The 23,157-nt window shown below is 50.7% G+C and overlaps 1 protein-coding gene across 1 annotated transcript in view; it reads left to right on the top strand.

Annotated features, from left to right (window-relative positions):
* TTC17 (tetratricopeptide repeat domain 17) overlaps nt 1-23,157 on the top strand; it is a 136,820-nt gene that overhangs the window by 12,330 nt on the left and 101,333 nt on the right. Inside the window, exons 2-9 of the mRNA XM_075326381.1 lie at nt 14,205-14,294; nt 14,372-14,541; nt 16,134-16,245; nt 16,724-16,855; nt 19,523-19,632; nt 20,906-21,071; nt 21,512-21,651; nt 21,739-21,899. Of these exons, the coding sequence (XP_075182496.1) occupies nt 14,205-14,294; nt 14,372-14,541; nt 16,134-16,245; nt 16,724-16,855; nt 19,523-19,632; nt 20,906-21,071; nt 21,512-21,651; nt 21,739-21,899 (1,081 nt within the window). The remainder of the gene's footprint in view (nt 1-14,204; nt 14,295-14,371; nt 14,542-16,133; nt 16,246-16,723; nt 16,856-19,522; nt 19,633-20,905; nt 21,072-21,511; nt 21,652-21,738; nt 21,900-23,157) is intronic.

The raw sequence follows: 23,157 nt of genomic DNA, 5'->3' as shown, positions 1-23,157 counted from the left end.
ATATATATATATATATATATATATATATATATATATATATATATATATATATTTTTTAAGAAACTTAGACTGTCAGCCCAGTCGACACATGAAAAACTTAAATACTACTGTCCCTGCTGTCCTCTGTAGCTCACTTGTCGTCATCTTCATCATCTTCTTCTTTGTTCCTATTCATAATCTGGAAAAGAAAAACAAGCTTTCCTGCTTTATTGGGTCCCAACCGATTTCTCAATTTAGAATGAATGAGTCCAAAGGAAGAGAATATTCTTTCAACGCCTGCAGAAGAAGCTACTGCTGTTAAAAGTGAAATCATTACTTGAACAGTCTCTAAATCCAAGCGCTTAAGTGACTTCCACCAGTTTACTGGTGTGACCTTCCTTAAAATATCTTCAGCAAACATGTATTTCTTGAATGGTTCCCCCTTAGCTCTGAAGTTTATTATAGTTGGCATTAAAGATGGATGATTGCTGGATACCCATGTCATAGCTAACTCCTCTTCCTCAGCACTTAGGTTTTGACCCTGATATTGGATATTGACAATATTTGCCAAAAAATGAGCTGGCGTCAGTGCTTGTCCCATTCGTTTGTTTACTGCTTGTAATTTAATTCTGTCCATGTGTAGTTCTGTTTTTAAGTGTTCACTCAGTTCCTTCCAAATTTCAACAGCATCCGCAATAAAACAGCTATTTTTCTGTATTTTGTTTAAAGCTTGAGAGATGGGCTTCAGGAAGCTCAGCATATGTTCAACATTTCTCTTAAGCCCAATGTTGAGGATTTTGGCCGTGACAGTGCCATCTATTTTATCTCGATTTTCTTCACAAAGTGTCATCAGAGTAGGCCAGTTTTTGATATACTGCTCAAAACAGTCCACCACAGAGTTCCATCTAACATCTTGTGGGAGCGTTAGCTTGGTTCCACCCATCCTTTTCAGAGCTGCTGCAGCAAAATGATTATTACGGAAGTATTTAGCAATTTCAACAACATTAGCCTTTATTTCTGGAACACTTAAGTCTTGGGCTAAGAGGTGCAGCAAATGAGCACTGCAACCATATGTTATTAGCAGCTTTGTATTCCCTCCCTGCTCTTCTAAATCTCTTCTCATCTTGGATACGTTTGCAGCATTGTCAGTGACCAAACTGCGTACTAGACATTTGAATTTTTGTTCACATGTCGTTATAGCTTTTACTGCCACTTCTTGTAAGTATTCTGCTGTGTGTGCATTTCCTGACGTATCCGTTGTTTGTGCAAGGAAGACTTTACCTTCTTCTGTTGTTATACAAGCACATACAATAGGATCATTGTGGACATTACTCCACCCATCAATACTTAGGGTAACAATTTTACCCTCCAGAGCTGTTGCACATTGCTCCATTTCTCTGTCATACACTTGATCCAGTAGTTTCCCTGCAACATCAGCTCTCCTGGGTGGACTGTATCCGGTCTCAGTGACTGAACCATATTAATGAAATGTGGGTTCTCAGTCAGACGGAAAGAAGAGTTCGTTGCATAAATAAACTGGGCAATTTTTTCATCAATCAACTCTTAATTAATCATCAATTAACTCTTTAATCTGCTAGTTCTTATCACAAACCTATCTGGTGGTTCCAGGAGGTAAAGGTTTTTTCTTTATCGTTCCTATGGGAGACCCAGACCATGGGGTGTATAGCTACTGCCTCCGGAGGACACACAAAGTTACTACATTCAAAACGTGTAGCTCCTCCCTCCTAGCATATACACCCCCTGCTAGCCAGTCCTAGCCAGTTTAATGCTTTGTGTTTCAGGAGGTCACACACACATGCATTCTCTGATTTTGATTTTTGATTTTTCCTTCTGGACAAAGATTTGGAAGAAAAGCGGGTCCAGTCTGGACTCCCGGCATGTCCCTTCTCACCCCACTGCGGGGCTGCTGTTAAGGTTGATTTCAGGGCTGTATCCCTTTCATGCCGCGCTCCTTCACCATCCCATGCTGGGGCTCTGGCTTGAAGTGGGAGCCAACACGGTTCTCACTGCTTTGCAGGAGACCGGTCTCCATCCGCAACCCTTTTGCAGGACCCTGCTGGACGGAGCTATCATCCCCCAGGAACCTGGCAACCTGCGTCTCAAGCTAAGTATATGAGACGTTATTACCACAGAAAGTGGTCTTTCCAGGGGTCCTTTATGTTTATTTATTGGGGGAATGTGTTTTATGTTTGGTGTTAACATTTCCGGCCGGTTCTCCAGTTTTCACTGGAGAACCGCGCCGATGGTGCCTGCACGCCGGCCGCATGTTTTACTCTAGGCCCCGGCTTCGCCTGAGGCCTAGTTTCGGTTTCCACTGTCTCTGCATGTCAGTCTTGCAGAGAGGCAGTGTAGCTCCGCCCAGCGGCTGCGCAGCACAGGGAAGGGACACTCCTCATTGAGGAAAGATTCCCTCCCCTGGCTACCTCACTGAGGGAATCCTTTTGCCGCTCTAAGAGTAGGCCCCGCCCCCTCTCCTCGCTCCGGTCGCCATTTTCTCGGCGTTCTCTGTGCCTGCATAGGCACAGAGATTCCACAGTGTGACAAATGGGGACCTGGGCTGAGGGACCAGGGGGCACAGACATGTCTGTTTAAACGATTGGCAGCCACAACCTCCGGTTGTGCAGCTGCTTGTTTTATCGGTTTATATATGCTGGGGGCCAGTCTTGACAGAGCCCCCACCTCTGCAGCATGTCTCACAGAGCAGGGCTGCAGGTTGTTTTTATTATGCACTGCAGGTAGTCTCGTACAGCTGTACCGAGCTCATAACCATGGTGGCCCCTCAGCTTGGAGGCAGAGCCGAATGATTGCTAATTAGTGGCCCCTCCATCTGCTCCGGTTTCGGTGGCTGACCCCTGAGGGAATCCTATTTCCAGGGGTCGGCTGTCCTGGCATCTGCTGAGCATGCAGCTCCCCTCTCAGGGCGTTTTCTGCTTCAGCTCGCTCAATAAAGCTCACAAAGGACTCTCCTTCTGGGCTCAGACCCCGTCCTCCTGACAGGGAGACGCAGGGTCCCCTGTCCTTCCCCGTCCCGCAGCTCCGATTACGAGCTGACTCACTGGACGAGGAGGATGTCTCTACCAGGGGCTCGGACGCTACTTTATGTACATTGATCCGTCCGTACGTGACGCAGAGCCGAATGATTGGATTGCGTCCATTATACTTTTACTGGACCTCCATCCGCCCGTATCAGGGGAGTATTCCCCGCTGGCAGAAAGGCATCAGTATGCCTTTAACAGGACGAGGAGTGTGTTCTTTAACCACTCCAGTTTTCAGCCTGCTGCGTCCAAGCTCACAGCCTGTCCTGCAGACCCCAAAGCGGGGTTCTGCGGCCTGTTTCCCCCTCCCATCAGAGGTGGTCAAGGAGTGTACTCATTCGCCAAACGTGGCCCCTCCAGTGTCCAGACTTTCAGCCCGGATAGTTGTATCAGTGGCTGACGGCACCTCTATAGGGCTCCCACGGTACATTAATTTTGTACTGGACCCCAATCCGCCGGAGTTACCTTACCTAGGAGAACACAAAGTGTGTTCCTTAACCACTCCAGTTTTCAGGCCCCTGTGACCAAGCCCAGGGTCCGCTCTGACAGTCGCTTCCCATGAAGCGTGATTCTGAGGACTGTGTTTCCCCTGTCCACCAATGGTGGTCAAGAAGTGGGCTCAGTCACCTCAGGTGGCTCAGCCCGGACCGTTATGTCAGTGGCTGATGGCTCCTCACTTAAGGTTTTGCGGTCCGCCCGGTTGTCCTTGGGCCAAGTCGGTATGGGGGCGGCAGGAGCTTCGTTCTCCTCAGCTTTACGGCAGTGCGGTTCTTTTGTACCTTCTCTGCTTGTCTGGAGGAGATGCATTCCCTCACAGGGACTCTATGCCCAAAACGGTTGCCTGAACTTCCAGACTTCAGTCTTTTCATCCTATGCCAGGTCTGCCATGCTGGACACCGCACGGCGGTGGTCTTGGCTACTTTCCTCGCTATCCACAGGCTCCTGTGGCTTCGGTAATGGAAAGCAGATGCCTCTATAGGGGTTCCTTGCTGGGCTCCCCTTTGGTGGGACCAGTCTCTTCGGAACCAACTGGATGAAATTCAGGAAGCTCTTGGCGGGGAGAGTTCTTCCTTGCCACAAACCTAAACCAGGGAACCTGTCCAGGACAGGAATCAGTTGAGGTTTTGGTGGTTTCCGTTCCTCCATCTGATCGTCCTCTAGCTCGGCCTTGGTTCATAGAACCAAATAGCTTGAAGCTGCGTCTTCAAAAGACCGCAGGAGATGCTACTACGGAGTCAGCTTCCTCCGAGCTATCTAGCCACGCCAACCACCTCCTTGGTCGGTGGCAGGCTCTCTCCACTTGGCGACGTATGGTTCTATCACGTCTCCGTTCAGTGGGGGCGGGATCATATCTCCCATGGCTACAGGATGGATTTCTGTCCACCCGCCAAACAGATTTTTTTTCTGTCACCTCCCGGCTCCAAGGCCGCCGCCTTCTCACAGGCCGTGGCATTTCTTGCAGGCCAATGGAGTAATTGTACCGGTTCTCGACTGGGAACGGTTCTGAGATTTTTGTTCAAATCTATTTCTAGTCCCCGAAGAGGGCGGTGCCTTCCGACCTAGATCTTTAGCTTTTTCAGCATGGTCAGGTGTGGCGTTTTCACATGGAGCCTCGGTCTTGTTCCGTGTGTTTTTTTTCACCGGATCAATCAAGAACCCAAGGAGATTCCCTAGCAGCCATCGGCATCAGAGATGCTTTTCGGCAGGGGTCAATCGCAGTTTCACACCAGCGTTGACTACGTTTTGCCATCGGAGTGGTCCAATTCGTGGCTCTTCCCTTGGGGTTAGCCACGGCCCCTCGAGTATTCTCATTGGGGCTGCTGTGATTAAGATCCTGCACCCCTAGGGATTGGCAGTGATCGTTTGCCCTGAACGGCCTTCTTCTCGGGGCTTCATCCAGTGCAGACTCTTAGCAGAGTACTTCGCTTACTCTCGCCACTCTAACCTATTCGGGTGGCTTGTCATTCTGTTCAAGTCCACTCTGACTTCGAACCAGAGGTTCTCAGGGACGCAATTCGAGACTCTGTCGGCTCTTGTGAAGCTGCTCTTAGTCGATCAGTAGTCCCTCCGCTGGCGGTCGACGTCGTTCTATCAGACACCAAATACAGGTGCTGGTCAGACGGTGGCGTCAATGGAAGCGATTCCTTGCCCAGTTTCTCCTGCGTCCTCTGAGACTGGATGTTTTCCGCTGTACACGCGAACTCCCTCCTTCCACGGGGTGGTGGCTTTGCCACTGACCAGGGGCTCGTTTTCAGTGGTGGTTTCGGCCACTCTGTCTCAGGGACGCTCCTTCCTGGCCCCGTCCCGGGTGATCCTCACCAGGGTGCTGGTCTTTCCGCCTTGGGAGCAGTATATCTCCACCGTGGAGCGCAGGGCGCTTGGACTCTGTCCGCATCAGCCCTCTGGATCAATAGGCTGGAAATCAGAGCTCTTTTTCTAGCTCTCTAAGCCTTCACCATCTGTTGGCGGCTAGGCACATTCGAGTCCAGTCGGAAAACGTGACAGCGTTTTCCTACATCGACTTCCAGGGCGGGACACTCAGCCGCCTGGCAATCTTGGCGCCTCAACATTCTTCAGTGGACAAGGGACTCCTAGTTCACCGTATCCGCAGCCCACATCCTAGATGTCAAAACTGCGAGGCAGACTATTTCAGCTGTCCAACTGTGGTCCACAATCCTCAGGTTTTGCGGTAGACACACTGGCTCATGTTTGATCCCAGCTTCGTCTCTACCTCTTGCCCAGAGTCCTGCGCAAGATCAGTAAAGGGGGCCGTCGGGTCATTCTCTTACTCCAGACTGACCCAGGCAGGCTTGGTACCCTGACCTGCTCCTTTTGTCCGTTAGGTTGCCATGGCATCTTCCGGACCGTCCAGACCTTTTCTCAAAAGGTCCGTTTTTTCCGTCAGAATTCTGGATTCTCAGATTGACGGCGTAGCTATTGAGTCCTGGATCTTGGCGACTTCTGGTATCCTTCCTGAAGTCATCTCCGCTATGACTCGAGCTCCAAAGTGTCCTTTGACCTTTTTGGCCTTGCCGACCCTCCTGTCCCTTCCACAGTCCGGTCTACAGCTAGGACTATCCCTCATTAAGGGACAGGTCTCGGCTCTGTCAGTATGTGCCAGCGGCGTATCGTCCGGCTGGCTCCGGTGCGCTCCTTTAAGGGCGCATCTCACATCATTCCGCCTTTCCGGCGGCCTATGGAGCCCTAGGACCTTAATCCGGTCCTCCCGGTTCCCGGAAACCCCCCTTTGCGCCTCTTAGGGAGGTTTCTTTGTTTCATATTTCACAGAAAGTAGTCTTTCTAGTGGCTATAATTTCCCGCCAGGGAGTTCTGGCGGCACTTTCTCTGAGTCACCCCCTTTTTTTGGTCTTTTGCATCAAGACAAGGTGGTCTCCGTCCGACTCCGGACTTTTTTCCCTAAGGTGGTTACAGCTTCCACCTTATCCGGGGCAATTTTCCTGCCTTCCTTTCGTCCAGCTCCTGTTCATCGCTTTGAGGAAGCGTTGCATATCCTGGATCTGGTGCGGGCGCCCCGGATCTATGTGTCTCGCACCGCCGTTATTAGGCGGTGCACCTCTCTCTAGTACTGACTGCTAGTCAGCGTAGCGGTCTCTCGGCATCTAAGCCGACCCTGGTTCGTTGGCTTGGGTCGGCCATTTCCGAGGCCTACAAGTGTCCTCAAGTGCCTTCCCCGCCGGGGATCAGAGCACATTTGATCAGACCTGTCGGTGCCTTTTGGGCTTTCACGCCAGGCTACGGCTCAGTAGGTCTGTCAGACTGCAGCTCGAATTAGTCTGCATACTTTTTCGAAGCTCTATCCAAGGCATGCTCTTGCTTTGGCAGACGCGGGCTTGGGCAGACGCATCTTTCAGGCGTCTGTCGCCCATTTGTGAAGTTGGGTTTGCCTGCTTCTCAGTTGTCTGTTTATTCCCACCCATGGACTGCTTTTGAACGTCCCATGGTCTGGGTCTCCCATAGGAACGATAAAGAAAAAGAGAATTTTGTTACTTACCGTAAATTCTTTTTCTTATAGTTCCGTCATGGGAGACCCAGCACCCTCCCTATTGCCTGTTGGCAGGTTTCTTGTTCCGTGTGTCTTCACCGGCTGTTATTGCTGTAGACAGAGGTTCCGGTTCTTCCGGATTTTACTCTGTCTCTTCTTGTGGGTGGATGTCCTCCTTCAGCTTTTGCACTAAACTGGCTAGGACTGGCTAGCAGGGGGTGTATATGCTAGGAGGGAGGAGCTACACGTTTTGAGTGTAGTAACTTTGTGTGTCCTCCGGAGGCAGTAGCTATACACCCCATGGTCTGGGTCTCCCATGACGGAACTATAAGAAAAAGAATTTACGGTAAGTAACAAAATTCTCTTTTTCTTCCTTTTGGGTGATGGTGATATGTGGCTGTGGGTGTCTGATGATGATGATGCTGCTGCTAATGAAGCACTATCCTGGATGGATAACTCTGAAACTGTAGAACAGGATGATGGGGGTCTTGGAGGTGGATAGTTTCCAGAATCCATGAATTCCCCTAAACAAAAAAAGTCAATGCTGTTATTTTATTGTTTATTATACAATTTCTGCTTATTGTGCACAACACATCACTGCCCCTGCCCCAAAAGGAATATTTGTTTATCTTCATAACTGTACCAAATGACAGTAACATGCAGTAATAATAAGAAATATAATTTTTCTTTCACACGACAGTTCAGTCTTTAGAAATAGGATTCAATAAAAATGTTTACCAACCTGAAGATCCTGCCTGTTCAGAAGTGTTTCTTTGGTCATCTTCATCACCGCACTTCTCATGATGTTGCCTCATTCGCGCCACCAGGCCTTGCATCTCTTTGTTGCATTGTTTGCATTTTGCACGCATGCCTGCCTTACCGATAGGCGAAGGAGCTTCATTAAAATATTCCCAAACTGGGTCTCTTTTACGGCCTGCTGCCATAATAAGGAAAGAATGTAATAAACCTCAGATTGTACACACAAACAGATCCAGACTTGTCTGTCTGTGGCTATGCTGCAGTATTGTGCTCAAAGTTTCACTTTCATTTTCTTGTCTGCTTGCCCTTCCTCCTCCTCACACTTAGGTTCACATTCTTCTTGTGTTGTGCAGATCTATTCCACTCCAAACAATCAGAAACATATTGTCTAACTTCTTGGACTTGGCACTGAATGGGTTGATTCTGTATTCATAGGTTTGTAGAACAATAGGATTAAGGTCTTTTTCTCAACTCTGTTCATGTTGTAATATTTTCTTTGTCGCTCCATTGGGAGACCCAGACAATTGGGTGTATAGCTTCTGCCTCCGGAGGCCACACAAAGTATTACACTTTAAAAAGTGTAACCCCTCCCCTCTGCCTATACACCCTCCCGTGGATCACGGGCTCCTCAGTTTTATGCTTTGTGTGGAAGGAGGCACACATTCACTCATGCATTCTCATATTAGTTATGTCGGTTGGAAGAAAAGAGGGCCCCCGGCATGTTCCCTTCTCACCCCACTACGTCGGCGGTGTTGTTGAGGTACCCATTGCGGGTACAAAGGCCGGAGCCTCATGCCGTCTCCTTCACCATCCCTTAGCGGCTCTGGCAGAAGTGGGATCCTGAGCGGTCATCCATTTACTGGGACCGTGCTCCCTCCGCAGCCCCTGTGGGAATCTGCCGGACCGGAGTCTATTCAACCTCAGGGACCGGGCCCTGCAACTCTAAGGTACTCTGTGTCCCCATTGGGGACTGTGCAGGGAGCGCACCTTCTTCCCGGACGCTGCGGCAGCTGCTGAATGAGAAGGCCGGCGGACTTCCGCGCCGACCGTGCCTGCTTGTCGGGCGCGGTCTCAAATTTAGTTCCCGGCTTCATCGCGGCCTAGTCGCAAAAATCCCGCCCCGGGCCTGCCTGTCAGGGGTAAGGGCGGGACTGCCGACCTGACGTCGGATGTGAGGGCCGGAGCATCCTGTATGTTTCCTACCCCCTCACTGATCACTGTGGGGACCCCAGATTCCCGCACTTTCCTGGCGCCGCCCACGGCTCCACTCCTCCCCTGAGAGCTCCGGCAGCCATTTTTTGGCATTCTGCCGGTGGAGGATTCTCAGTGAAGAGCTCTCCAGCTCCGGGGGACCTAAGGCAGGGAATCTGGAGGACACACACTCCGCTTTTTAGCGGTCGGTAAGCCACACCGGTCACCCGGTGCTGGTCCCCCTAGGGTGCCGGAATAGATACGTATTTATATATATATTTCTGTTCGGTCGGGCTGTATACCCTTTTTTGCCCATATACCCTCAGTGATCATTCTCCTAGGAGACAACAGCATGTCGTCCACAAGGAGCAAAGCTGTTAAGGCACAGGGGTTTTTTTGCGGCCTGTACCTCTTGTGGGGCTATGTTACCTGCGGGTTCCACCTACCCTCACTGTGAGCAATGCTCGACCCCTGTTTCGCTTGCTCAGCCGGAGCCTCGGTCACTAGTGGGCCCCTCGGCTCATGTAGACCCCCCTGCTCCCCCTGTCCAGGCGGCAGGGACAGAGTTCGCCTCTTTTGCTGAGAAACTCTCTTGAGTCACTTTCACAATCCATGGCTCAGTCTATGGACAAATGGTCTGCCAAGCTGCTAGAAGCTTTGCAGTCCAGACCGGTCCTTACACAGGCCCCGGCCCCTGTTGGATCGTCGCCTCCAGGCCCCTCTCGGTCCGCGCCGCAGCGCGCTCACAGGTTGGGCCCTAGGTCTCACTCGGAGGACTCCTGCCCGGACCACAGTCCTAGACAGGCTAAGCGGGCTCGCTGGGAATCTTCCCCGACTTCTTCACGCTGCTCGGGTTCTCAGCTTGAGGACTCTCTGGAGGACGAGGCGGACGTCGCAGCTCAGGGCTCTGACCCAGACGTCGCCCTTAACCTTGATACACCTGAAGGGGACGCCTTAGTGAATGATCTTATCTCGTCCATCAACCAGGTGTTGGATCTCTCTCCCCCGCCTCCTACTGTAGAGGAGTCAGCGTCTCAGCAGGAGAAACACCAGTTTCGGTTCCCCAAACGTACACGGAGTGCGTTTTTCGATCACTCTAACTTAAGAGATGCTGTCCAGAAGCCCAGAGCGGTTCCGGACAAGCGCTTTACTAAGCGCCTCACTGACACGCGTTACCCCTTCCCCTCTGAAGTCGTTAAGGGTTGGGCTCAATGTCCCAAGGTGGATCCTCCAGTCTCTAGATTGGCGGCTAGATCTGTGGTATCGGTTGCAGATGGCTCATCGCTAAAGGATGCCACTGACAAATCCTCTTCGTCCAGCAGGCCGGAGAAAGGCCAGAGGAACTCCTATGCGTGGCAGTCCAAGTCACGCCCCCAAAAGGCCGCAGGAGGCACTGCCTCCAAGGCGGCCTCCTCATGACTCTCGGCATCCCCAAGCCGCATCCTCGGTCGGTGGCAGGCTCTCCCGCTTTGGCGACGCCTGGTGGCCACATGTTCAAGACCGATGGGTGAGAGACATTCTGTCTCACAGTTACAGGATAGAGTTCAGCTCTTGTCCTCCGGCTCGTTTCTTCAGAACCTCTCCGCCCCCCGCTCAGGCCGACGCACTTTTTCAGGCAGTGGACGCTCTGAAGACAGAAGGAGTTGTGATCCCCGTTCCCCTTCAGGAACGTGGTCGCGGCTTTTACTCCAACTTGTTCGTGGTGCCAAAAAAGGACGAATCATTCCGTCCCGTTCTGGACCTCAAACTACTCAACAGACATGTGAGAACCAGACGGTTTCGGATGGAATCTCTCCGCTCGGTCATCGCCTCGATGTCACAAGGAGACTTCCTAGCATCGATCGACATCAAGGATGCTTATCTCCACGTGCCGATCGCACCCGAACATCAACGCTTCTTGCGTTTCGCCATCGGGGACGAACACCTTCAGTTCGTGGCATTGCCTTTCGGCCTGGCGACAGCCCCACAGGCTTTCACCAAAGTCATGGCATCCGTTGTGGCGGTCCTACACTCTCAGGGCCACTCGGTGATTCCCTACTTAGACGATCTCCTAGTCAGGGCACCTTCTCGGGTGGCGTGTCAACACAGCCTTACCGTCGCTCTGGCGACTCTCCAGCAGTTCGGGTGGATCATCAACTTCCCGAAATCCAAGTTGACACCGACCCAATCACTGACTTACCTCGGGATGGAGTTTCATACACAGTCAGCGGTAGTCAAGCTACCGCGGGACAAACGGCTTTCTCTGCAGGCAGGGGTGCACTTCTTCGGAGTCAGTCACACCCCTTAAGGCGCCTCATGCACTTCCTGGGGAAGATGGTGGCAGCGATGGAGGCAGTGCCGTTCGCGCAATTCCATCTGCGGCCACTCCAATGGGACATTCTCCGCAAATGGGACAGGAGGTCGGCTTCCCTCGACAGGAATGTCTCTCTTTCCCTTGCAACCAAAACGTCTCTTCAGTGGTGGCTCCTTCCCAATTCTCTTTCGCAGGGAAAATCCTTCCTACCCCCAACCTGGGCTGTGGTCACCACGGACGCGAGCCTGTCAGGGTGGGGAGCGGTTTTTCTCCACCACAGGACTCAGGGAACCTGGACTCCGATAGTCTTCCCTTCAGATCAATGTTCTGGAGATAAGGGCAGTATATCTAGACCTATTGGCTTTCCATCGGTGGCTGGAGGGCAGGCAGATCCGTATCCAGTCGGACAGCGCCACTGCCGTCGCATACATCAACCACCAAGGCGGCACTCGCAGTCGTCAAGCCTTCCAGGAAGTCCGGCGGATTCTGCAGTGGGTGGAAGCCACAGCCTCCACCATCTCCGCAGTTCACATCCCGGGCGTAGAAAACTGGGAAGCAGATTTTCTCAGTCGTCAGGGCATGGATGCGGGGGAATGGTCTCTACACCCAGAAGTGTTTCGAGAGATCTGTCGCCGCTGGGGAACGCCGGACGTCGATCTCATGGCGTCACGGCACAACAACAAAGTCCCGGCATTCATGGCTCGGTCTCAGGATCACAGAGCTCTGGCGGCGGACGCGTTAGTTCAGGATTGGTCGCAGTTTCGACTGCCTTATGTGTTTCCTCCTCTGGCGATGCTGCCCAGAGTGTTACGCAAGATCAGGTCCGACTGCCGTCGCGCCATTCTCGTCACTCCAGACTGGCCGAGGCGGTCGTGGTACCCGGATCTGTGGCATCTCACGGTGGGTCAACCGTGGGCGCTTCCAGACCGCCCAGACTTGCTGTCACAAGGCCCGTTTTTCCATCTGAATTCTGTGGCCCTCAACCTGACTGTGTGGCCATTGAGTCCTGGCTCCTAGCGTCTTCAGGGTTATCTCAGGATGTCATTGCCACCATGAGACAGGCCAGGAAGCCAACGTCCGCCAAGATCTATTACAGGTCTTGGCAAATCTTCTTATCCTGGTGCTATGATAACGGTTTTCCTCCATGGCCGTTTGCCTTACCCACTTTTTTTTTCATTCCTTCAATCCGGAATGGACAAGGGTTTGTCACTCGGCTCTCTCAAGGGCCAAGTATCGGCGCTCTCCGTATTTTTTCAAAAGCGCCTAGCCAGGCTTCCGCAGGTCCGCACGTTCCTGCAGGGAGTTTGCCACATAGTCCCACCTTACAAGCGTCCGCTGGAACCCTGGGATCTTAACAGGGTGCTAACGGCTCTTCAGAAACCACCTTTCGAGCCGCTGCGGGATGTCTCTTTATCACGTCTTTCGCAGAAGGTGGCCTTTCTAGGGCAGTTACATCACTTCGGAGAGTGTCTGAGCTTGCAGCGCTGTCATGCAAAGCCCCCTTCCTGGTGTTTCACCAGGATAAGGTGGTTCTGCGTCCGGTCCCGGATTTTCTCCCTAAGGTGGTATCTCCTTTTCATGTCAATCAGGATATCTCCTTGCCTTCATTTTGCCCTAATCCAATTCACCAATGTGAAAAGGATTTGCACTCCTTGGATCTGGTGAGAGCACTCCGACTCTACGTGTCTCGCACGGCGCCCCTGCGTCGTTCAGATGCGCTCTTTGTCCTTGTCGCTGGCCAGCGTAAGGGTTCGCAGGCTTCCAAGTCAACCTTGGCTCGGTGGATCAAGGAACCGATTTTCGAAGCCTACCGTTCTTCTGGGCTTCCGCTTCCTTCAGGGCTGAAAGCCCATTCTACCAGAGCCGTGGGTGCGTCCTGGGCATTGCGGCACCTGGCTACGGCTCAGCAGGTGTGTCAGGCAGCTACCTGGTCTAGTCTGCACACTTTCACGAAACACTATCAGGTGCATGCCTATGCTTCGGCAGACGCCAGCCTAGGTAGGCGAGTCCTTCAGGCGGCGGTTGCCCACCTGTAAGAGGGGGTCGTTTTCGGCTCTTTTTATCAAGGTATTCTGTTACCCACCCAGGGACTGCTTTTGGACGTCCCAATTGTCTGGGTCTCCCAATGGAGCGACAAAGAAGAAGGGAATTTTGTTTACTTACCGTAAATTCCTTTTCTTCTAGCTCCTATTGGGAGACCCAGCACCCGCCCCTGTTCCCTTCGGGCTGTTGTTTCTTTGTGTACACATGTTGTTCATGTTGAATTGTTCTTTTGGTTCATGGTCTTCAGTTCTCCGAACATCCTTCGGATTGAATTTACCTTAGACCAATTTATAAGTTTTCTCCTTCTTGCTTTTGCACCAAAACTGAGGAGCCCGTGATCCACGGGAGGGTGTATAGGCAGAGGGGAGGGGTTACACTTTTTAAAGTGTAATACTTTGTGTGGCCTCCGGAGGCAGAAGCTATACACCCAATTGTCTGGGTCTCCCAATAGGAGCTAGAAGAAAAGGAATTTACGGTAAGTAAACAAAATTCCCTTCTTTGCCGTGAAGAGGCTGGGACCTCTGCGGAGTCAAATTCAGTTTTGAGAACTGCGTAAGTAAAGCGAGCGTCTGTGATAATATAGGAGAGAAACTGCCCACTAATCCTACAGAAACCTCTGGAAGAGCATGGCATTGTGAATGTTACACATATACAGCCTTTATTCTACTGAGTTAAACAACTCAGCTTTATCTCATGATGGAAGAACCTTTTGGATGGTAAAATATTTTCCTCAAAAAGCAGTTTATTGAAAAAAATCCGATTTAAATAAAAAAAAATCCGTTTTTTTTTTAAAAAAAAAAACATTGATTTTTATCCACCCTGACTATAATACTGCCCCTATGTGCAGGAATATAACGTTTTCTTGCTTGTGCTGTTGCAGGTGGATTCACCCATGAACTTGAAGCATCCTCACGACTTAGTGATCCTCATGAGACAGGAGACCACTGTTGGATACCTGAAGGAACTAGAGGTGACTTCTCCCTCCCTTTCTTGTCTTTCTCCATCCTTCGCTTTTATTTCTCACCTTTTATCCTCTTCTCCCGGCAGAAGCACCTGGTCGCACAGAAAATTCACATTGAAGAGAACGAAGATCGGGACACGGGGCTGGAACAGCGACACTACAAGGATGATGCCGATTGTGTCCTGGCCAAGGTGCCTCTGGGCGACATGGACCTGTATGATGGGACGTACATGTCGCTGGAGGACAGGAGTATCAGGTGCGGAGACTATCGCTGCCTCTTGCCACTTGGAGCCAAATCCTTCCTAAAAATAGCCATGTCCCCTCCGTGCTACGGACGAGCTGCACCCCCTTTATTTGGTGACATATTAGACTGTGGTTTAGCCATAGTGACAGAGGGTAGCCCGAAAAACGCAGAGCCTTACAGCTGTCACCTCTCCAGAAATTAGCATGTGAGCAAAACCCACCAACAGCTGCTACTTTTATATTAGTTGGGGGGTTTTCCTCCATTTTTCATCTTGTTGCTTGCTGTCTGTGAATGAAAAATAGTTCTTTTGCATTTTGAGGATGAAAGTCCTGTGAAGGATTACGGCGGCTGCCAATTAGTTAGGCCATCTAGAAACGTACGTCAGAGAACATCGTCCCCTCTTCTGCCCGATGCATTTTCAGTTGCCTTTTAAAGGGGTTTTCCACTACTGGATAACAATTTGTTTATGGACCGAGGGAGGTGGGGAAAAAAAAAAATAAAATACCGTATTTTTCGGATTGTAAGACGCAAAAAATTTTGGATGAAAATGAGTGGTATGTCTTACAATCTGAATGTAGCTTACCGGGAGGTGGAGAATGGGCGCTGTGTTGGCGGCTGGGGTCCGTGCTGACTTTTGTGGAGAAGGCCGGTGCAGCTGTTTCATATGCTCTGTCGGCGGTGCAGGCTTCAAAGAAATGGCGTCTGGAGTCGGCACGTGTGCGCAGATGGAGCTCTCGGCTCAAGATCTCATCCACACACTCGCCACCTCCAGGCCATTGATTTCGGATTTAAGGAAAATGGCGCCTGGAGGTGGTGCGTGTGCAGATAAGACCTCAACTTGCCATTGAGTCAAGAGCTCAATCTGCGCAGGCGCCATTTCTTTAAAGCCCGCACCGCCAACAGAGCATCTGGCCGCACCGCCCTCTTCCGCAGCCAGGAGAGACCCCGCAGCCAGCACAGCCCCCGCCGCAGCGCCTGTAGCATTGCCCTACTCTGGCACCGTCCGTGTTTCCTTTGACCCCACTCCACCACCACTGGTGCCCCCCTCTGGTAAGACACAACCAGAGTATAAGACAGACCCCATTTTTTTTTTTTCACCTTTTTATTTCTCTAAATTTGGGGTGTGTCTTATAATCTGGTGCAGCTTATAAAACGAAAAATACGGAACACTCCTCACTGCCATCAATGCTCTGTGCTTAGCACCGTGTGTTCCACTGATCTGCTTGGATCTGTATCCATCATGGGCGTCAGCCAAACGGCCACTGATCGTCTGCAGCGGTCACAATTAATCTGAGTTGGAATATGAGGCGTGCAGCACTCGTGACTTCCTCACCAGTGCTATACGGGAGGTATGTGGTTTGTTGTGTGGTTTTTTTTGTTTTTTTTTCTCCCCACCCTGAGTCCATTTATAGGGGGGTGGCACACTCCTTTAATATCTATGGGAGGATCTTGAACCTCCTAGAGGTTGTTTGCTTTATTATCTCCCATTGGTATTAATGAGGCATGAAGGAACACACAATTGTGCTACAAACTGTATTAGTTCTGGAGCCATTTTTTTTATTAATAATATATAAAATATACAATTTTTATCTTTTAATTTGTAGTTCAGAAGATTACATGGATATGCACAGTCCTTTACCTCCAAACCTGAAGCAGCCCGACTGCACCGGCATCATAGCGCTTCCTTACAGCATTCACGCTTATCAGCACCTCCGGGTACAAACCTCTAACATTTTGAATTTAGAACATTTGAGACTTTGGGCTTCACGTGTAAAGAGGAGTCCGTGTATTAATGGGGCAGGGATCAGATGATCCGAGGCATAGTCCATATACAGAGCTCCTAATACTTGCATAGATTTATAGCTTATTGTTGAAATTCAGCCTTCTGGCAGCCACCACTAGGGGGAGCTCACTGTGAACAATTTTATCAATGAGGAGGTGAGCTCCCTCTAGTGGTGGCTGCAGGAAGGCTGAGATTTATTACATGATTCTATGTTATGAGTCTATACAGGGAAATAAAGGTTTGTTTTTTTAAGTAATTAGTTAAATCTTTGGCCTTCGAAACAACATAATGTTCAGAAGCTACAGTCGAAGATTGAGGTCTGGATTCTGCCTCATGACTTTTTTATTAGATGAGGCCCTTTTGTCTGTGATCACTCTGGTTGATAATATTTTACCTATTCTCTATCTGTAGGGCATTCAGGAAAGGAAGAACCTTTCTGCTCCGCTGCTACCGAAAGAAGACCCCATATTTAGCTCCCTGTCCTATAAGTTGGGGAAGAATGTGGAGGACATCGGTCACCGAATACACGAGGCCCTTGTGAAGGTAGTGAAAGGACTGATCTAGTAAATGTGAAATATGTCATATTGACGATACGTATGCTTGTCAGGAGCGACAGATACAGCATCACAATGAGCATGCTCATCACGTGTGACCTTGTGGGCAGCCCTGATGGTTTAGGTAGGACACTGGGCTCCAAAATCTCTTGAGTAGTGTGTGATAGTTGATCATTCCCTCCCCAGTCTGAGAGTCTGGCATCGGTCATCACCACCTGGTTTTTGAAGGAAAAGATTGATCCACCAGAAAGCAGAGCAATGGTTGACAACCACCAAAAAAGGTTTCGGTGGATTCGGATGGGGGAGACGGATGCATCAATCCAAGAGGTCCACCTGAGATCATCCTGGCCAGTACCCTCATACAAAAAGGGATGGCGCATGTGGTTCCTCCTTCCCGAGAAGATGTGTTTAGTGATGGAAGACCATAAGATGGAGAACCTGGAAAAAGTGGCTTCGTAGTCTACAGGCAAGCAGGCCAGGAAGCCATTTAAATGAGCGCTGATGAGAGTCAGAGGAGTCCCATGGAGAAGGGACCAAGTGCCGGAAGTCACAAGGAGAGCCCTGGATTAAAGTAGTTCTCCCACGACAAACTTCACAAAGCCGCAGTCTCAATAGATCAGCTTCCCGTTTGAATCCATCTGTGGCGTGGCAGCAGAGATCTGGAAAAAGAAGAGTAGAGAGTAAGGGGACTGAGCAGGACCCCACAGCAACAGAAACCCCATCGACACCAAATGTACAAACTCGCCCTTAAGGGAACCTGTCAGGGGCCATATGTACCCAGGATCACGAGCCGTTCTGGATGCATATTGCTAATCCCTGCCTAACCGTCCCTGTATACACTAGCATAGATAGAGATCTATAGGAAAAGTATTTCTAAAGATCCTTTATGATATGCTAATGAGCGCAGGGACTAATTTCAAGGGCGCTATTTCCTGCGCTCATTCCGCCCTCTTAGCATGTTAGCACGCTTCTGATCATGTGCACTGCCCGGCGTCTGATGTAGTATCAACAAACAGGTATGCATGTCACCGCTGATGATGCTGGGCAATGGACATTTAGCACGCCCCTGTGGACATGCTAACATGGTAAGAGGTCAGAATGAGCGCTGGAAGTGACGCCCCTGGGACTAGTCCCTCATATGCTCATTAGCATATCATAAAGGATCTTTAGAAATACTTTTTCTATAGATCTCTTTATCTATGCTACTAGATACAGGGACGGTAAGGCAGGGATTAGCAATATACATCCAGAACAGATAGTGGCCCTGGGTGCACGTTGCACCTGACACCTTTTAAGGTTACATTCACACTTCCGTTGTTTTGTTTCCGTCAGGTCCGTCGTTGCGACACAACGACGGATCCCTCGTTTTTTAGATGTCAACTGACGCAACGGATGTGTTATTTGACAGGATTCCGTTCACAGGAATCCAGTGAAAAAACTGATCCGTTACATCCGTTGTGCATCCATTTTTTGATGGATCTGTCGTGATCCGTTTGTGTTTGGGACAGCCCAATGGGTGTTCTAAACATGCTGGGCATGCTCAGTAGAGCATGATGGAATCCAGCACTGGATTTTGTCATGTGACGGATTACGCAGGAATCCAGAACCATAGACATCCATTATAGCGTTTGACGGATGGCGACGGAATCCTGCGGAGTCCGTTATTTTATTTTTTTTTGCCGCTCCAAAAAACTTTACATTCAGCGTTGCTCCCGCCTTGACGATCAGTCAGTAAACGACTGATCCATCACACGGTGGATGCAACGCACGACCATCCGTCACAATCCGTCACTAATAGAAGGCTATGGGGAAAAAACGGATTCCTGCAAAATATTTTGCAGGATACCGTAATTCCTCAAGGCGACGAATTGTGACTGATGCAAAACAACGGAAGTGTGAACATAGCCTAAGAAGCAATGGCAGTTGCATATAAATGGCCAACATGGAAGCCCCTGGCAGCCGGCAGCAGAGCGAGAGGCTCTTCCGGGAAGAGTTCCCAAAAGGGATCGAAAAGAGAGATGAAAACCTATGAGGAGGGAGGGGGGAGCAAAGAGCGTGCAGAAAAGGGGTGTTGTGACTGTACTCGCCATTCCAATGTTTCAGATGCTGACGGGGCCACGCTTTTGGTCATCTCTCACGTGGTCACCGCCACTTCACTGCCGTTTCATCGGGGGACAGAAGACTGGGGAAGATGTGGAGTCTGCAGGGTGGTACCTCCTGTGGAGTAGGGAAGGGAACAGGTGGAGGACATCTTCACCATCTAAGAGTAATAAGGGCTAAAACAAAATTGCGCAGGTCACGGTGTTTGGAAGTTAATATTGGATAGAGCGGGGCTTCTGAAACATTTTATACTGGAGCCTCACCAGAGAGCAACTCACCGTCTGCAGAGAAAGTCCACACTAAAATGTGACATGATCCTTTCTTTTTACTTGTGAACCTGAAATCTACAAAGCCTTATAATTACTAATAATAAACCGGACATTGTGCCGCCATAGACAGCACCGCGCATTTTATAACCACCTATGAGAATACCAGTAGGGGGCGCCTCACTGATGAGACAGCCCCAAAGTCTGAGACGCTCTGCTCCAGAATACACGTCTGTGATCATAAACTAAGGAATCGTGGAGAAATCATTGCTTTTCTGTCTGTTTTGCAGAATACGACCTCCTGGGTCCTGTATAACATGGCGTCTTTCTATTGGAGGATAAAGAATGAGCCGTACCACATGGTCGAATGCGCCATGAGAGCTCTGCACTTTTCCTCCAGGTAATGCTCCTTATCAATGCAATATAGTGACTATTGGTTTGATGCTGATTTAGGCATCAGGGTGGGGATGGGTCATAAATAATGATGAGCGGGCACTAACATGCTTGGGACTCTCAGTACTAATGACTAGTGATGAGCGGGCACTACCATGCTCAGGTGCTCTGTACTCGTAACTAGTGATGAGCGGGCACTACCATGCTCGGGTGCTCAGTACTGGTAACTAGTGATGAGCGGGCACTGCCATGCTCGGGTGCTCAGTACTCGTAACTAGTGAGTGGGCACTACCATGCTCAGGTGCTCTGTACTCGTAACTAGTGATGAGCGGGCATTACCATGCTCAGGTGCTCTGTACTCGTAACTAGTGATGAGCGGTCACTACCATGCTCGGGTGCTCAGTACTGGTAACTAGTGATGAGCGGGCACTACCATGCTCGGGTGCTCAGTACTCGTAACTAGTGATGAGTGGGCACTACCATGCTCAGGTGCTCAGTACTGGTAACTAGTGATGAGCGGGCACTACCATGCACGGGTGCTCAGTACTGGTAACTAGTGATGAGCGGGCACTACCATGCTCGGGTGCTCAGTACTAGTAACTAGTGATGAGCGGGCACTACCATGCTCGGGTGCTCAGTACTGGTAACTAGTGATGAGCGGGCACTACCATGCTCGGGTGCTCAGTACTGGTAACTAGTGATGAGCGGGCACTACCATGCTCGGGTGCTCTGTACTAGTAACTAGTGATGAGTGGGCACTACCATGCTCAGGTGCTCTGTACTCGTAACTAGTGATGAGCGGGCACTACCATGCTCGTGTGCTCAGTACTCGTAACTAGTGATGAGCGGGCACTACCATGCTCGTGTGCTCAGTACTAGTAACTAGTGATGAGCAGGCACTACCATGCTCGGGTGCTCGGTACTGGTAACTAGTGATGAGTGGGCACTACCATGCTCGGGTGCTCGGTACTGGTAACTAGTGATGAGCGGGCACTACCATGCTCAGGTGCCCAGTACTGGTAACTAGTGATGAGCGGGCACTACCATGCTCGGGTGCTCGGTACTCCCACTCTTATCAGTGCATATTCTGCTATGATGGGCACTGGTCTTGTCCCTGGTGTTGGTGTCCCACCATAGCTCCTAGCTATTGCAGTCACATTGGGTGATCTGGGATGATCAGTGACTGTCAGATCTCAGGACGTATGGGAAGGCTCCATATAAATGATGTTCCGAGCCTGCGTCCTCTTTATTACGATGGTCCTCTATCTCCTTCCTTCCAGGCTGAACAAGGGCATTGCCCTCCTGAACATGGCGAACGTCCTGCACCGAGCTCACTTTTCGGCCGATGCTGCTATTCTGGCTCACGCTGCTCTCGATGTGTCTCCGGGGCCGGATGTGTCCACGGACTCGTTGGTCAGTCACTACACGCTGGGGAATATATACGCAGTGAGTGTCCTGGTTTTGCAATTTCTACTTAATTCCTTTAATCCATAATCTGATGAAATCATCGGAATCTTGGGAAATTCTGCAAGGATTTGTTCGGTAATACAGATTATATAAGTGCAGATTACATTCTTTTCTGTGACAGTCGCAATATCTGACGACCCAGCCCTTTATCAATCCCATTACCCTTTATGAGGGTTGGGGCCAGGATGGCAAGTATTCATTTGTCCTGAGTGATAGTCACTGGGGACCCACCGATTCTGAGAGCGGTCCCTGCGGAGCCCCGTGTGGATGGAGCAGGGGTCACGCATGGACTCCCCTCGCTTTTTGTGCATAGTATGAGACGTTATAGTCGCAGCTATAGATTATGTGGTCTTATTAGTGCTGCCCAAGGAGAGAAGTGACGTAAGAGCAGATGTATAATTATACCTTGTGTCTTGCAGATGTTGGGCGAGTATAATCACTCCGTATTGTGCTACGACCGCGTCCTGGAGCTGCGTCCTTTCTTCTATGAGGCTGATAAAAGGAAGAAGGCCGTGTTGTGCCAGCAGAAGCTGGAGCAGAAGCTGGAGGCTCAGCACAGGCGAGTAGGACCACCCCATAATACGGCATGGCATCTATAAAGATCTGCAGGTGCTACATTGCCTCCTCACTATACATCTGTTACCAGGTCCCTGCAAAGGACTCTGAATGAGCTGAAGGAATATCAGAAGCAGCACGACCATTACCTGAGACAGCAGGAGGTCCTGGAGAAGCACAAGCTGATCCAGGAGGAGCAGATCCTCCGGAACATCATCCACGAGACGCAAATGGCCAAGGAGGCTCAACTAGGTAAATCCTGGGGCTACAGGGAGAATATTGCTTTTATATAAAAGCAAGTCTTACGAAGGAGAAATAATGGGAAAGGTTTGAGCTTCGTATTCTGCACAAAGGAAAGTTTGGGGCTCAGTGTCCTGTAGTAGGGAAGGGTTGAGGCTCTGTGTCCCGCAGGATGATGGAGGGATAGGGGCTCAGTCTCCTGCAGGGGGGGGGAAGGAAGGGGCTTGGTGTCCTTCAGGGGGAAAAGGAAGGAGCTTGATGTCCTGCAGGGAGGATGGAAGTGGTCATGTTTCTTGCAGAAGAGAAGACTTGAGGCTCTGGGTATTGCGGAAGGGTTGGTGCTCGGTGTATTGCGGGAGGGAAGGGTTGGGGCTCAATGTATTGCAGAAGGGAAGGCGGGACTCGGTGTATTGCAGGAGGGAAGGGTTAGGGCTCAGTGTATTGCAGGAGGGAAGTGTTAGGGCTCGGGGTATTGCGGGAGGGAAGGGTTGGGGCTCGGTGTATTGCGGGAGGGAAGGGTTGGGGCTCGGTGTATTGCGGGAGGGAAGGGTTGGGGCTCGGTGTATTGCGGGAGGGAAGGGTTGGGGCTCGGTGTATTGCGGGAGGGAAGGCATGGGGCTCGGTGTATTGCGGGAGGGAAGGGTTTGGGCTCGGTGTATTGCGGGAGGGAAGGGTTAGGGCTCGGTGTATTGCGGGAGGGAAGGGTTAGGGCTCGGTGTATTGCGGGAGGGAAGGGTTAGGGCTCGGTGTATTGTGGGAGGGAAGTGTTAGGGCTCGGTGTATTGTGGGAGGGAAGGGTTGGGGCTCGGTGTATTGTGGGAGGGAAGGGTTGGGGCTCGGTGTATTGCGGGAGGGAAGAGTTGGGTCTCTGTGTCCTGCAGGAGGGAAGTTTTTGAGGCTCGGTGTCTTGCGGGAGGGAAGGGTTGGGGTTTGGTGTCCTGCGGGAGGGAAGGGTTGGGGTTCGGTGTCCTGCGGGAGGGACGTTTTTGAGGCTCAGTGAATTGCGGGAGGGAAGTGTTTGGAACTTGGTGTATTGTTGGAGGGAAGGGTTTGGGCCTCTGTGTCCTGCGGGAGGGAAGGGTTGGGGCTCGGTGTCCTGCGGGAAGGAAGGGTTGGGGCTCGGTTTGTTGCAGGGGTGAAGGGTTGGGGCTCGGTGTATTGCGGGAGGGAAGGCGGGACTTGGTGTATTGTGGGAGGGAAGGGTTGGAGCTTGGTGTGTTGCGGGGGTGAAGGGTTGGGGCTTGGTGTATTGAAGGAGGGAAGGGTTGAG

Source organism: Anomaloglossus baeobatrachus, chromosome 10 (assembly GCF_048569485.1).
Source record: "Anomaloglossus baeobatrachus isolate aAnoBae1 chromosome 10, aAnoBae1.hap1, whole genome shotgun sequence".
In the NCBI taxonomy this organism is placed as follows: Eukaryota; Metazoa; Chordata; class Amphibia; order Anura; family Aromobatidae; genus Anomaloglossus; species Anomaloglossus baeobatrachus.
The sequence above is the reverse complement of the archived record's forward strand: the minus strand, read 5'-3'. Positions and strand labels throughout refer to the sequence as shown.